The sequence below is a fragment of the Stegostoma tigrinum genome, chromosome 12, assembly GCF_030684315.1.
Source record: "Stegostoma tigrinum isolate sSteTig4 chromosome 12, sSteTig4.hap1, whole genome shotgun sequence".
Classification (NCBI taxonomy): domain Eukaryota; kingdom Metazoa; phylum Chordata; class Chondrichthyes; order Orectolobiformes; family Stegostomatidae; genus Stegostoma; species Stegostoma tigrinum.
The window spans coordinates 68,009,968-68,025,879 of record NC_081365.1 but is presented as its reverse complement, the minus strand read 5'-3'; the positions used below and the strand labels follow the sequence as shown (position 1 = coordinate 68,025,879).

At 39.1% G+C, this 15,912-nt stretch overlaps 1 protein-coding gene across 5 annotated transcripts in view; it reads right to left on the bottom strand.

Moving 5' to 3' along the window:
• Window positions 1-15,032, bottom strand: part of LOC125457286 (retinoic acid-induced protein 2) — an 85,864-nt gene extending 70,832 nt beyond the window's left edge. The window contains exon 1 of one of the 5 annotated variants that reach the window (XM_048541293.2): window positions 14,993-15,032. Coding sequence is in view for 2 of the 5 variants with exons in the window: in XM_048541289.2 (XP_048397246.2) it covers window positions 14,614-14,631 (18 nt within the window). In the remaining 3 variants the exon portion in view is untranslated. Of the gene's footprint in view, window positions 1-12,740; window positions 13,068-13,093; window positions 13,151-13,570; window positions 13,755-14,613; window positions 14,867-14,992 lie in introns of those variants that run through there. The other 4 variants (XM_048541289.2, XM_048541294.2, XM_048541291.2 and 1 more) reach the window with 4 other exon arrangements.
• Window positions 15,033-15,912: the final 880 nt, after the last annotated feature.

The following is a 15,912-nucleotide window of genomic DNA, read 5'->3' as shown; positions in this document are numbered from 1 at the left end:
ACATTGTAAACTGCATGGTTGCTGTCATTTAACGTGTGACCATGAAGTTTTTTTACACTGGAGGACATGAGGGCAGAATCGGCACACTGCAGGCTGTACTACCTAAAAACTGAGTGGCCTAAGGAAATAAAGGATAAAGCGATCCTGTATTGCAGAGTACAAAATAGGCTTACATTGTTTGACAACAACTATTTCATACACAGAACTCAAGGAAATATCCCAAAAGTAGAATAGTATGATGCAATATACCTTGCCCATGAAGAGCATCAGAGAATGATAGGGTGAAACAATGATTCCACAAAGCTGTTTGGGGAGCAACAATGGATTGGCACAAACTAGTTTATACCCACATATGAAAAAATGGTTAACTATGTACATCAGTCCTCCAACCATTTCCACAGCCAACAAAGGCATGGCAGCAACTCCAAGTAGGTATTTTTGGAGAAGTGCAAGCAGACTCTGGAAATAGGCACCTTTTGTTTGTTGTTCATTATCTACATGGCAAATGGCTGGAAATCACAACAATAAATTCCCTTAACACCGACTCTGTTGTTGACACAGTTTAGCAAGTCATAAATAAGGTCTGGAAGAGATTATCGCTACAATAGGTCACAGTTTGTTTCTAGACAATTCACAGAGATCATGTAAGCTACAAATTCTGCACCATCTGATATTGTGATACAACCCACAATTAAATGGTAGTGTAGAATAATTCAGGAGGGCAATCAAGGGCAGTCTGGAGGAGAAAATATTTGTACAATCTATTCATTCCATACTTTACATGTATCAATCCATTCCATGCTCCCTGATCAGAAGGGTGCTGGCTGAGTTTATGACTAGACGTAACTTTCACATACGCTGAACATTCTTATTCCATCGCTTCTATGCGAAAAGGATGTCAGAGAGAAAGCAGAAAAGATTACACAAAGATAAAGTAAGGCCAAAATGTATGTTGACAAGTGACTATGCACAGAGAAACTATGATTGGCTTGCATGAAATGGACAAAGCATCTCCACCAGCTTACATTGTCTCCATCAAGAACAATACAAATCAAACAGTAGTTCAGAGCCAATGTTTATCTGTTGGATGATTACACCAAATGAAATGCAATATGCTTAATAGTGAGCAAACCATGATATTTCGAGGACAGTGATTATGAAGACACATTTCCTTTTCCAAAGGGCAATCTCAATGTTGACCAGGCTCCTCACTGTGAAATTACAACCTTAAATTTGTTGACCTCAGTGCCACCACCAGTGAACTCCTACTTCAAAGATTATTTTTACACTTAGGAAGAACAGACACTCAGGACATTAGGAAATGACTCAATGTACATTTTTTTTGCTGTTTAGAATGATTTAATTTAAAATAAAGCTCCTTTGGTTGAACAAAATGTCCAATTGTTCAGTGAGTGTGTGGGTGAGAGAGAGCGCGAGAGAGATGGGAGGAGCGAGAGATGACTGCTCACTTTGCTGTGAGTCAAAGCTTTGGGTATGATACCCTGGTAAAACAGCAGTGAGCCTGAGAAAGCAACAAATTTTAAAATATTCCTGCTTGCACACAGAAACTCATGTTATCTGTGCCTTTACTAACTATTGTTAAGTGCAGGTATAATACTATTCTGCATGAGAAGATATAAAAATATTGATGCAAAATGCACTATGTACCAAGTGAGACACTGATGTTTGTGTCAATCTGCTGTACATAGATTTTTCAACAGATGCTGTTTCTGTCAGCATAGCAATGCTTCAATAATTCTTGCTGAAGTATTAACAAAGCCACAAAAAAATTCTACCTCTAATCCCATATAAATCTGTTTAACCTGAAGCTGAGCATGGCTGGCCCATTTAGTTGTTAATCTTACTCTAAGCGCTGTACGTTTAGTTGGGATATTAACCCTTCACTATTACAAATGCAGTTGTGGTGCATCTAAATAGTTCTTGCATTTGATTAACCATCAGAAGTTAAGATTATATACAGTACAATATTTCCCCCTGCAGCTTAGGTTCCTTGGCTAATGCAAGGAATTGCTCCAACATTTCTCTTCTGTTTGATTTAAACTTTCCATCTTCAATATCTTACCAACTTATTTTTCAATGAATATTAGGAGTGATTACCAGGCATTTTTAGTATGGAGATTAAATACATCACCTGTCTAAATGAATAAGCAGATAGATACACCTGGAAGAAAAAATCCAACTGGTTAAAATTCATGGTAAATACTCATTCGAAATTTTGAATGGCACATAAACAATTATCAAAGTTAAAGATATGGAACTGCACGTTCTTCAGAAATCATATACTCAAATTAAAATAACCATTTCAACCTGCTAAGTATCAAAATTATCTTCATTTAATGCATGTACTTGGAGCCTAGGAAGCAGAGGTGACTATGCTGTGACTCATTTTGGAAAAGAACAATTCATAGTTGCTAGCATTCCACTTGTATCTGAAGATTACCAGATCTTTAATTAAGAAATGGTACATCGCTTTAAAGATTTAAATGATTTGTACAAGTAATCTGATGACATTAAGTTAACCTTTAGCACATTAAACAAACAGGAATTCAATGGATTGTTATGAAACTGTAATAAACTGAAATATGCTTTTTGTGCGCTTCTACTCTCTGCTTTATTTTTGAATAGGACGCAAGCCAAATTGCGGCTGAACTCATGACAAATACAGTGTGTTCTGTACAGGATCAGGATCAGATTATGCTTTGGCAGAAGAAAAGACACATGGCAGGGATACATTCTACTATTTTAATCAATATTTCACCAGGTTTAGACAATTGCCATCTTGCCCACAGAAAGGTGTAATGTTCAGAATTGGGTGCCAACATAAATTTTATTGCTTTTCTGTCATCATTTTTGGAAAATTGCAGTCATCCCACAACTGTCAGAAAATTACTGAATGCGGTTAGAAAGAGTATAATTAATATTCTAATTTGTCCTTCACATCACCTTATAGCATTACACTGGAATTCAAATGCCAAGTTTCATATCAGCACAACATGAGCACAAGGCACTAAAAATACTTGTATCAGAAATCCATGGCAGGGGTGTGACCAACACCAAAAGTTGTAGCCAGGATGTCAATCTTCAAAAGATTATACCCTAGGTGCTAAGGCAATGACATTCAGTCACACAGAGGACAAACAGGTTTAAGCTGGGTGCTGTTCCGCTTAGTAGCGGATTTGAGCTGAGGCTAATGAAACGAAGCAAAGCAGTGAGTATATAGGATCTCCCCACATGGTGAGGGGAATTCAAACCTGAACAGTGTGGGACATTTCTTGATGACCAGATATTAGGGGCACTTGCAATACTGAGAGAACAAGCTGTTGGCCCAGCCCACCTAGCTACAAATGTTAGCTCTGACCAATGATGAATAGGGGTGAAAATGAAAAGTTTCCCAAGGACTGCAGTAAAAGTACTGAAGCCTGTACATTTAACACAAATGTACACAGATGTGTACAGCACTTGGTTGGACACTTGATGCCAATAACTGTTCTTGACATGGCAAAATCTACTGGCATAACTTTCTGCTTAATTTATTCATTCACAGAAAATTGACCAAATTCTATTGACCAATGTTTGTAAAAGTCTAATTAACTTTAAATATAAAGCCATGGAAAATTCACATGGTTATGCCACTTGAATAAATATAAATGTAGATGTAAAAACAGAAAATTGTGTTAACACTGAATGGGTGGCATCTGTGGAAAGAAACAGGTCGAAGTGTAAAATCATTGACTCAAAATATTAATGTAGAAAATTGTCTATGACTAGGTAACTCTGTGTACATAGAATTTCTTTTTGATTTGTCTGTATATGAATGTCACATGAATGTATGAAAAACACTGATGAATATTTACAATTCTATGCTTTTTTTCATTTTCAAAATGGTACACATTTTAAAAATATATAATTAGTTGAGTGTTCAGTCATATGGCAATAATAAGGAATATGGCTCAATTCACTAATTCAGATTATGCTTAATGAATAAGTGTAATTGCAATAACAGAAATACATTTATATTAATGTATGCATCATGGATATAAAATTCATGTAAGGAAATGCTCACTCAACTGATCAGTATGTGCAGTATCATAACACTCCTAGCATTAATTTAGATAATATGCATGATTAGAACTTGTTCATAAAGCTGATTTTCTTTCATTAAAAATAATGTTATCACTGCAGGAGTCCTTGTATGTATATTTTTAGTACATATTTTTGGTACATATTTTTGCAGCTTATTTCAATATTCTGCCAGTCTTCACAATCAGCTAATAATTACCAATGGATTAAAATGTTTACTTGCATCCGTTCAAGTCAGTTTACATGTTTATTAAAACACGGGTACTTGCTCTTAAACAATAAACTTCTCAGAAGGAAAATGTAATTTATTTTTTCCAAGGATCTCACATAATTGCTTTCTGACTAATCGGGCCCAGTTTCAGTGATGTCACATACAACAAACGCCAACTCTGCACAATCACTTAACCTTGTTAATGAAAAATACTGAAATAATCAGAGAATTCTTTGTAAAACTCAAAAGAGGTGACTATGATCTGTATTAGGTGCTGCAGCGTGAAGTAACGAAGCCAATTTCATGATGGGATTCATACCATGATTATAAAATTGCTAAGGTGAGCCATTGAATTTCCAGAATGGAGTTTACACAAAATACAACATTAATGCAAATTTATTTCACTAGAAAATAACTGCTGGGTGATAAATTACAGACCAAAGTCACAAGGTCATCTCTAATCATCACGTATATATGCATTAGCTTCCTGGCATTTGATGGAACACAGTGGAAATCAAGGGCAGTTATTGACCTGTTTTTTTTTCTCAAAAGCTTCATTAGTTGATTAATGTCAGGAAACTGAGATGCATTTAAGGATGAATATATCTCAATCTCTTACAAAATGCACACACGGCAATATTGAATGATGTTCAAACAGCAACCTGACGTGTGGTTTAACAGGAAGGCACTCCAATGTGCTGTTGCTGCTGCAGAATAATCCCTGAAGTTAAAAATACGGTGAGAAAGTTTAGAGTTACACACATTGGTGTTAGCTACAATTGTTTTTGTTTTCCTACTGCCATAAATTTCTGCATGAGTTTCCAATGAATTAATTATATAGACAGGTCAACTTAACTGATCAACTACTGGTCGAAGCAATCTTTCACCAAGTAGACATTCTACATTAACTCACACAATTGGAGACATTCAGCATCTAAATGGCACACGGCTTTAGACATTTTTAAATTAACCTGCACCAACATGTTCTGGCACACCTCTAATGCAGGTGGGACTTGAACCTGGGTCTTTTAGCCCAGAGTTAGGGAACACTGTCGCTGTGCTGCAAAACTGGGTCCCGACCTGAAACATCAGCTTTCCTGCTCCTCTCATGCTGCCTGGCCTGCTGTGTTCCTCCAGATCCACACTTATCTCTGACTCCAGCATCTGCAGTTCTTACTATCTCACTACAGTCTAGAAACTTTTTAATTTTTTTAAATATATGGAAGCATAGAATTTTATATCCCAGGAGACATTTGGCCCAGCATATCTGCACCTGTTCTCGAAATGGCTACCCAACTCATTTCACTATCCAGCTCTATGTCCATAGCCCTCTGAATTCATCACTTTCAAATATACATCCAGCTCCCTTTTGAAACCTCCAATGGAATCTGCTTCCATCACCCTCCCAGGCAGGACATTCCGAATCCCAACAATGCTCTGAACAAATAGGTTTCTCCTCATTTTGCTCCTAGCTCTTTTGCTGACAATCTCGAAGTTACTGATGTATCAACTAGCAGAAACAGAATATCCTTCTTTACCTTGTCAAAATTGCCCATAATTCTGAACACCTCAGTAAGGTCACCTCTTAATCTCTGCTACAAGGAAAATAAGCTCATTTATTTCTAATCTTTCCCTGTATCTAAAATCCCTCATTGTTGATAGAATTCTACAAACTCTCATCTGCACCTCTCCAGAGTTTTAACATCCTTCCTTGCATAAGGTGCCCAGATCTGAACACAGGATCCCATTCCCCATGGCCTGCTTCCACACTATAGGAGATACCATGTTCTGGGTTTTAGTCAAAAATGTTTTTTAATATTTCAAGTCACTGCTGCCATCCAGCGTAAGGTTTACTTAAGCTTAATGTCATGATTTGGGAAAAGCCACTTTTGTTATAGCTTTGATAGAAAGTAGACACATAACTTTCTGAATTAGCCTGCCTTTCAAAGCTTGTTTCTTAAAAGGTGCATGGTATATTTTTTAAGCACTGCAGCAGTCTTTAAGCTTTCATGGTCCATCATAATGCTTTCTTGCCATTGGCACATTATGTTTTGCAGCTTTTTCGGACTTATTCATTCTTGCAAAATGGTCAGAATGGGAATTATTCTGGCGGATTCAAATATACTGCCAGATTTAGATAAGAAAGCAGCTTTTGAGGGACAAAGAAAGGAGGAAATAGCTCCTCGAGGTTTAACGTGCACATCTCCTTTCTCCAGAATCAATGTTTATTAAGCCATACACAGCATCACAGGGGCCATCTGTGCTTGACAAAGAGGGTTGTAACATAGTCAGACCATTGCTTTGAGAGTGATTGGCAGACAACTTGCATCACTGCAGTTGTTCTCCCTATGACCATACAGATTAATACAGTTTTAAGTTTTTGCAACATTGTATCCTGTTTCTCTGCACCATCTGCCTGCTTTCATTCATGCTCTTCCTCAGTTGGCGCTCAGCGTCTCAAGCTAAACCTATCCTCCAGAATCTAAGTGGAGTGTGTTATTGCACGCAAAGTTTGAGGGAGGATCATACCACAGGAGCAGTGGAGGGTTCCTAAAGGCACCCGACGTATCAGTAATCATAATCTGATTTACTCGCACATTCAGTTTGAGGGAGAGATGATAAGGTTGAAACTTAATGTTTTAAAATTAAATGAAGGCAATCAGGAGGGCATGAAGATAGGGAAACTAGGCTAAGGTTTAGGTAAGTTAAGAAATAGTAGCAGACATTTAAGGGAAGATTTCAGAATATGCAAAAAGTATACATTTCAGTGAGAACAGAAGGTTCTACAGTCTATGTGGAGTTTGCACGTTCTCCCAATGTCTGTGTGAGTTTCTGCTGGGTGCTCCGGTTTTCTCTTACAGTCCAAAGATGTGCTGGTTAGGTGGATTGGCCATACTAAATTGCCTACTATGCCCAAGGATGTGCAGGCTAGGTGGGTTAACTATAGGAAATGCAGGGATAGGGGAGGAGGATGGATTTGGGTGGGATGCTCTTTGGAGGGTCGATGTGGACTCAATGGACTGAAAGGCCTGCTTCTATGCTGTAGAGATTGCGAGGTTCTAAGGAAAGGTCTTATCTTCCATAGCTGAAGGTTAAATATAATATGAAACTGAGAAACTGTGCACAAGGGTGGCACAGTCGCTCAGTGGTTAGCACTGCTGCCTCACAGTGCCAGGGACCTGGGCTCGATTCCACCCTCGGCCAACCGTCTGTGCGGAGTTTGCACGTTCTCCCAGTGCTTGTGACAGTTACTACTGGGCGCTCCGGCTTCCTCCCGAAGTCAAAGACATGCAAGTTAGGCGGATTGGCCATGCTAAATTGTCTATGGTGTTCAGGGATGTATAGGTTAGCCGTGGAGAATGCAGAGTTACAGAGATAGGGTAGGGGAATGGGTCTGAGTGGAATGATCTTTGGAGGGTTAGTGTGTACTTGTTGGGCCAAATGGCCTGTTTCCACACTGTAGGGATTCTATTCTAATTCTGCAAAGGTGACTGACAGGCCTGAAGATTAAACAATGTGTAATAAACAGCCAAGAATGACTAAAACATGAATAAGAAGAATGGAAAAGTTAGAGCATGAGAGAAAGCAAGCTACTAATTTCCAACAAGAGAGAAGGTAAATATTGCCCCTTGACATTCAACGGGATTATCTTCACCTGAATCCTTTGCTATCAACATCCTGGTTATTATCAGCCAGAAATGGGAATAGACCAGCTGTATAAATACAAGAGGAGGTCAGAGGCTAGAATTCCTGCAGTTAGCAAATAACCTGACTCCACAAAGTCTGCCCACCAGTGACAAGGCAAAAGTCAGGTGAATGTGATGAAATACTCCCCACTTGAATGGATGAGTGCAGTTCCAATAACACGCAAGAAGTTTGACATCAAACAGCCTACTTCATTGGTACAACATTTATCACCTTTAGTATTCATTCCCTCCACAACCAACGCAGTGTCAGCAGTGTGCATCACCTACAAAATTCACTGCTGTAACTCACCATCACTTCTCAGACAGCATCATCCAAATCTACAATCTCTATGGACTAGAATGTCAAGGACAGCATATTAAAGGGAACATCACCACCTGAGAGATCCCCTCCAAGCCATTCACTATCCTGAATTGGTACCATATTGGCAATCATCCATTTTCGCTGACTCAAACTCCAGAACTGACCTCCCTAACTGCATTGAGGGTGTACCTATACCACATGGACTGCAGCAGTTCAAGAAAACTGTTCACCAACACCTTCTACAGAGCATTGATGGATGGTCCACTAATGCTTGGCAGGGCAGTAATTCTTACATTATCTTGAACTAACATTAAAAAAATGTATTAAGGGTTTCTTACAGGTATTTAAACAGGAAGAGTTAGGAAAGTGATCATTGGTTCTCTTGAGTGAGAAGCTTAGAAATTAATATTGGAAAATAAGAAAATGACAAATAAATTGATGGACTTTTTTCTACTGCTTCACCTGAGCGGTCACAAATAATAGCGCCCAAATAATTGTGAATTAGAATGTGAATTGGAGTGAGGAACTTAAAACAATAACAAATCCCGGGGAAAGATTACAAAGAAAATTACAAACTAAAAATCTGACAAAATCAATCAGTGCCAAGGGATTTATCTTCAGGTGTTAAAAATAAAGGTGGTTGCTGAGAAAGTAGATGCATTGTTTTTAATTTTCCAAGATTCCCTCAAACCTGGAAATGTCCCTTCACATTGTAAGGTACAGAATGTTACCCCTCTATTCAAGTAGTAGAGAAGCAGAAAGCAGGGAACTGCAGGGCTTTTAACACAGGGGAAGTTCTAAAATCTGTCTTGTAGGAAGTTATAACAGGGCACTTAGAAAATCATAACATGATCAGAGTCAACACAGTTTTGTTTAAAAAAAAAAGGGAAATCATGTTTGCTACTTCTACAGAACTCTTTGAGAAAGTAACAGATGATATAGATAGATAAAGGAGAACTGAGGGTACTCCGTACATAGATTTCCAGAAGGTGTCACATCAAAGTATGCTATGCAAAACGAGAGGTCATGGTGTAAGGGGTAACATATGATATACCAACCCTCTTTCATGCTAATTGGAAGTCATGGGTGGGCATAAATAGGCTATTTTCAAGTTGGCTGGATATGACACATGGTGCTCCACATGGTTACAATTATTTATAACGTATAGAAATGACTTGGATGAAGGGACTGAATGTGTGGTAGTTAAATTGATGATGTTAGGACAATAAGTAGAATGTGCGTTGCGAAAAGGACATAATTCTACAAACGGATATTGATGGTTTATGTGAGAGGGAAGAAGATTGACAGATGGAGTATAACGTACGAAAGTGGATTTTTTTCACTTTAGCCGGAAGAATAGAAATTTTGCATGTTATTTAACTGGAGAGAGAGAGCAGAACTCTGGTGCAGAGGGATACAGAAAATAATTAGGAAAAGAAATGGAACATTGCTGTTTATTTGAAGGTGAATGTGGCCATAAGAAATAGGAGTAACTATTTGGCCCGTCAAGCCTACTTCAACATTCAATAGTGTCTTGGCTGATACTCACATCCACTGGAACATTGCTATTTATTTGAAGGTGAATGTGGCCAATTTTTTTTCCCAAACTGGTCATATACAGAAAGTAAAGGTGGGAAAGAAATTCTAATTACAGTTTCTCATTTTTACTTACATTACAACCTATTGATGCTAATATGCTCTCAACCAAAAAGAAGATTTTTGAAAACATGGCATTTAATAATATACAATCTTGTATCCAGTATTACTCTGGTATTCTCCCTGTCAATGGAATCAGTTAGATTTAATAAATGTAAATTAAACCTCTCACACTTTTCAAAGACATTATTATTTATTGTCAATATTATGGACCACCCTGAAAATATTTTAAGGTAGCCTAGACTCTAACATTTTCTTATTTTAAAGGCAAACGTAAACTGTCTGTTCCAGATGCAATGTGGCTGCTCAAACTACTCAACATTAAGCAATAATTTAAATACTATATTATTTAAAATACAACCAAAGAACGGGGACTTTAGAATAACTTAACTCCACTGGATAATTTAACCAAAATGATTGATAGTTACACTAAATATTTTAACTGTTCCAAAATAATCATATCCCATAAACACACCCATTGGCAAAAAAAAGGGAAAATTCAGGCACAGATTCTCACATGCCATTCTCCAATCCAGGAGGGAAAAAAAAAACATTATGAGGAAGTTCAGAGACAGTAGCAGCCAGGAGACATTCACTGAAGCTTCCAAATCTGTTGAGAGCCCAACAGCTTCCGTTGCTACTGAAAAACCAAAACCCAGAAATCCTAATCTGAGAGAGCTGGCCACACCTATTCAGGCAATTACAAAAAAAAAACCAATGTCTCCCTAGCGGTTTATTCAAGTGGTCTTAACAAGACACCTCTTTTCCTCTCATAGAAAACAGGACAAAATAACCTCTTAAAATTTTAGAACTATCACAGTCAACTACTTCATTCTGTGATGATCTGGTGATATTTAAGGTGTATACTTTAGAACTCAGAAGATGCACACTCAAGTCCTACCATTGGCAGCTGGCCAAAAGAGCCAATTTCAAACATGACAAACTTTATCATTCTTACTGATCCAGCTAGGTGAATATCTTAACAGCAGCAGTTTCCTGCACTTTTGGGAAAGGAAATCCTGACAAGTGTCTCTCATTCTGCCGTATGCAATTTTGATACACGAAATTATAAATAGAGCTGCATTGGCAGCTGTCATGCCAGAGGCTGCAGCATGGATTAACCTGGTTCCTGACCAAAAAGCAAAGAGTAAGAATAAAAAGTGGTAAAAAGAGGAAAGCAACACACAACAAAAAAAACCCACTGCAATTGCAGTCTTAAGTCAATTATTTATGGTAGAATATTTTACCATAATTATTCAAAAATAATTAATTAAATGCCACTCTCTAATTAACTGCTGCATAAACAACATAAAAAGGGTTTACAATTTTAAAAAGGAGCAAAAGCATTTAAGTCCGTGCAGACACAGGGATTTGGATGTTTAAATCACTTTCTGCCATCACTGACTAATTTGCCATCACCACAACTTTTACCGTATCTTAATTAGAGATACTTTCCCCAAAATATTTACTTGTAATGAAACTGTAACCGAATAATTTGCGTCTGAAATACATGACTGCAAGCTGGTGCCTTTAATTACTTTTGTGTGGACATTAGTTTCACTACCCTCCCACATCTATGTATTGTTCCTGCTTTGTGTGCAAATTAAATAAGGCAATGTTTTAGAGCTCTCCAAGTTGCCTCAAAACAAGCAGATGAAGCAAATGTATTTATTATATTCATTTAATGCATGTATGAAAACATAACTGCATAGTTTCTGTAAAAGTGTACATTTCACTAAATTACAATAGCAACTGTTTATGCTGCTGTTCTCTTAAAGGTCATCATTCTAAGCATCTCTCAACTTTAATAGAAACAACAAATAGGAACTCAACACAAGTGTACATGTACTTCCTTGTGTTATGGCGGTCAGTACAGCTGTTGAATACGATGGAGGGCAGCTTATTGTCTAGTAATGTAACATATTGTTTTAGACGAGTATTTTTTTTAAATGGTCTCTGCTGTCCAGGAGACAGAGAGACAAAGAGAAAGGAGCTGGATGGGTTAATTAAAGGTATGTGGGAAGGAAAGGAAAATTAGTTATTCTATTCATCATTTCTGTCAAATGACGATATGTTTTTAAAGATATTCTAGTGACACGTAAATTAACGTGTAATGTCAATCATATATATTTGACTTGCGATTACAGGAGAAACAAGCATGTTGATATCAGGTTAGCTACATTGTAATCCGGGAATTGATATACATTTTCTAGTTTATAGTTCAATGTGTCAGTTTTTTCTTTAAGTGGAGGAGGAGCGCAATATATTGCAGTAGCTCAGGTTCTTGTTATACTGCCCTCTTTTGTAGGCAAGGACAGCAGATGCATTAGGAACAGCACCATCTGCAAGTCTCTCTCCAGGCCACTAGCTATCCTGAGTTGGAAAGACATTACTGCTCTTTCGCTGTCAGTGGGTCCAGCTCCCTACGGAACAGCAGTGCGAGTGAACCTGCACTAAACCGACGGCAGTTCAAGGAGGGCGGCTGGGAATATCGCCTAAATTAATAAAAACTGGTGCAGATAAAGCTATTCAATTATAGCTGCTTGCACTTGAGAATAATATTAGTTCCAGTGAAATATCAAAATGGTCAGCCGCTTTCGATTACTGTTTTCATGATTTTTGATTTTTATGATTTCATGATTTTTATGATTTCATTGTTGGTGACCTCAAAGGCTGACACTGAGGAAACAGAAGATCGCCACCAGAACTCCCAAACACTGGCAACCTTCCTCCCGCCATTCCTTCGTTATTTCAACCAACTCACCTAAAATTCTTCTCGTTGACAGTCAGCAGTCGACCGTTCCTACCGAAATGCTAATACCAATGAAATGCCGTCCTCCCGAGCCTACGACCTCGCTGCAGAATGATTACATGAGGCATCCCCAGCTTTGCTAATCGTGTTATCAAAAATTTGGCACCACCGATTCACGAGACGTGTAAAAACAGGTTTTGGTACTAAGTGATCAGCCAGCTAATGTCACTTACTCCAACTTCTAAACCGCTGCCAATTTACAAAGTGCCACACAGTACAAAGATTGATTCTTGATTCAGTGCGCTACTCCGACTGGCCAGTTTACTAGTAAAATCAATTCAGGAAATTAAGTACAGGTACAGTACCATCGGAACAGAAGCCATTCTGTCCCTGATTTAGCCTGATCTGCGCAGAAGGTTCTGTCCTACTGAAACTGAGTGCGGTTTTGTTTAGCACTGCATTTTGATCAGAACTGACAGTTCAAAGGGTTAACTTGCGTTTTCAATAATGAACCTCACCATAACCTTACACTTTTAAACGACACTGCGGCTTCCTCGCTCGGTTCAAAACATAACATTGTCTCCACATTTCAATAAACGGTGCGCTGTGCGCAGACCCAAGCAGAGCGGCCAAATTTACAAACGGCAGTTTTAGTCAAAGGCTTCACTCTAAATAATCAGACCATTGCTTTACAACTTAACATAAATGCAAACAAAAAACTTGCTATATTTAAAAAAAAATCATAAACACTGCCTGTTATGCCTATTCATTAGCAAAAAAGCAACAAAAACATAGTAATCCCCTTCAAATTTTTGGTGAGAGGTAGTGAATATCTCTCTCACCTGTAAATATGCAGTTTACAAAGGAGACAAGTCAGTCCAGAGTAAAAATGGGGAGCGGGTGGGAGTAAAGATGAACCGAAGAGCGATGTTTCTGATCTGCTTTCGAAGTGATAGCAAATTAAGGCTGAGCCTCGTAAGAAAAACATTGGTGTCCTTTTTTCCCTGGCTATGTAAACCCATCAAACAGCACGTTCCGCCGCCAATGAAAGAAGAATTTTTTTTTGTTTTAAAGGTGTTTTGGAAATTCGCCGATTTCAGAGAGTGATACAGTTACAGTGAAGTCAAAGGTATCTTGTTTGTGAACACCGCAGCCAGTAAAACAGCAATAGGCAATCGCTGACAGGGTCTTCTCCCGTCTCCAAACTAACAGCAAACAGCTTTCGCTGTTCTGTCCGCCTGTACGTGAGGCATTTCCAATCGGCAATCATCTTGTTTTAGATAAAGCTGTGACTGGGGTGGGAAGCCTTCGATAAATTCCCCCTTTATTGTTTCGGGAATGATTTTTCCCCCCATCTCTTTACCAACCGCCCCCCCCCCCCATGCCCAACTCGGTTAATTTTGACCAGGGTTTTGGTCGGAAGCAAGGTGAACGGGGGCCGCCTGGATGGCCGGTGTTAAAACAAAATGACACGTTTGTATCCAGTCAAGGCCCGATGACGGGGATTATCCGGAGGAACCTGAGAACACGGGCACGTCGGTTCACGCAAACCGCAAAACAGCTGGATCTCCGCAAGGGTCCGAGGTACCTAACCTCTCTCCCCCCCCCCCAAAAAAAACGACAGTAAGGCGGAGATTGTTAACAGCAAAGGTGGAATAAACCGAGAATAAAGGAAACGAGAGTGTGTCGGCAGCAATAACTGGAAACATTGTCTTTAAAATAAATACAAAACGTTCACGGTCACAGAGATGACTTCAATTCCTTATTTACAGGCTGGTTACAATGGATCAGAGTGCTTGCTACACTGTGGATATTTGTTGATAAAACGACTCTTTTGTTTTAACAAATGAAAAATCCTTTGCGCATATTTTGTCCTGACGCTTACCTTTCTGTCTTCATTCATTCCCGTATTTTTCCCCAGCAGACACACACACAGAGAGAGAGAGAGAGAGAATCCAGACAGCAGAGCCTCGCCTAGTACTGTGTACAGCAGCTCCGTCTGATTACGTCCCCTTCCCTCTCCCTGGTTTAGCGATGTGGGTGGGTGAGGGGAAGTTGGGGGTGGGAGGGGGTTGTTTTAGAGATAATCCGTATTGTTTGGAGGCTCTCCTGTCAGGATGATGATTGTGATTCCCAGGGACTCCTTCCCCACTGGAGAGGTGACAGGCTGCGCACGCATTGCTATCAACATCCCAGCCACTGGGAATCAGTGCCCTCATCCCAGAGCAAACCCTGAAACTCATTTTTCACACCTCAGGGCTCACCTTATCCAGCAGTGTAATGCTGGAAATACAACAGCGCTGCGTCTTCACGCTGTCCCCTTCGTTCAGGGTCTTAAAAGGATTTTAAATTTAGATATGGTTCTCTCATTTACAAATCAACTTCACGTGGGGTCACGTCTTTCTCTCCGACTCGCATGTATGCCCACTACAGTTAATGATTTCCACATTCTACCTCACTATAGTATCAGAGATGTAACGAGTCTTAAAAACAGGTTATAATGCTCAGATCCGTACAGTGTTGCGGGGAATATTGACATGAAATAAGGGCATTTGATTTAAAACTTTCAGTAACAATTGTTGTTTCTTATGTCTACATCTCAAATTTTCTAAACTAGGCAATGATTTCGTACGTGCGACCTCTTTTTATTTATAAACAAAGGACTTATATAGTCAAGTATTCCACCCTCAAAGTGCCAATTTGCTTTTACCTTTTCTGCTAAAGTAATTTGTTCAGCCATTGAGTTCTAGCAAAATATCTCCGCCAGAAATATCATTTCTCCAGCGGCCAACCGACCCTTTGTATATTTCGTTTTAGCCCCGGAGGAGGCCACTCAGCCCATTGTGCCGGCACTGCCTCTTTAAACGAGCATCACCACTCAGTGCCAATCTCTTGCCTTTCCCCCCCCCACATCTTTTGCACATTTTTAGTCCAAATAATCGCAAATGGCCTCTTTAATGTCTTAATTCCCAGAAGTTGCTTTTTAACTCCATTTCACAGAGTCATAGGGCACAGGAGAGGCTCTTCGGCTCATCCATTCACTGCCCCATAGCCATGAATGTCATGACATTTCAAGGGCTCATCCAAATACGTTTTAAAGGTTATGAGGGTCCCTGTCTCTATCACCCTCCTAGGTAGTGAGTTCCAGATTCCTCTGGGTCATTTTCATTCCATCAAACCCCCT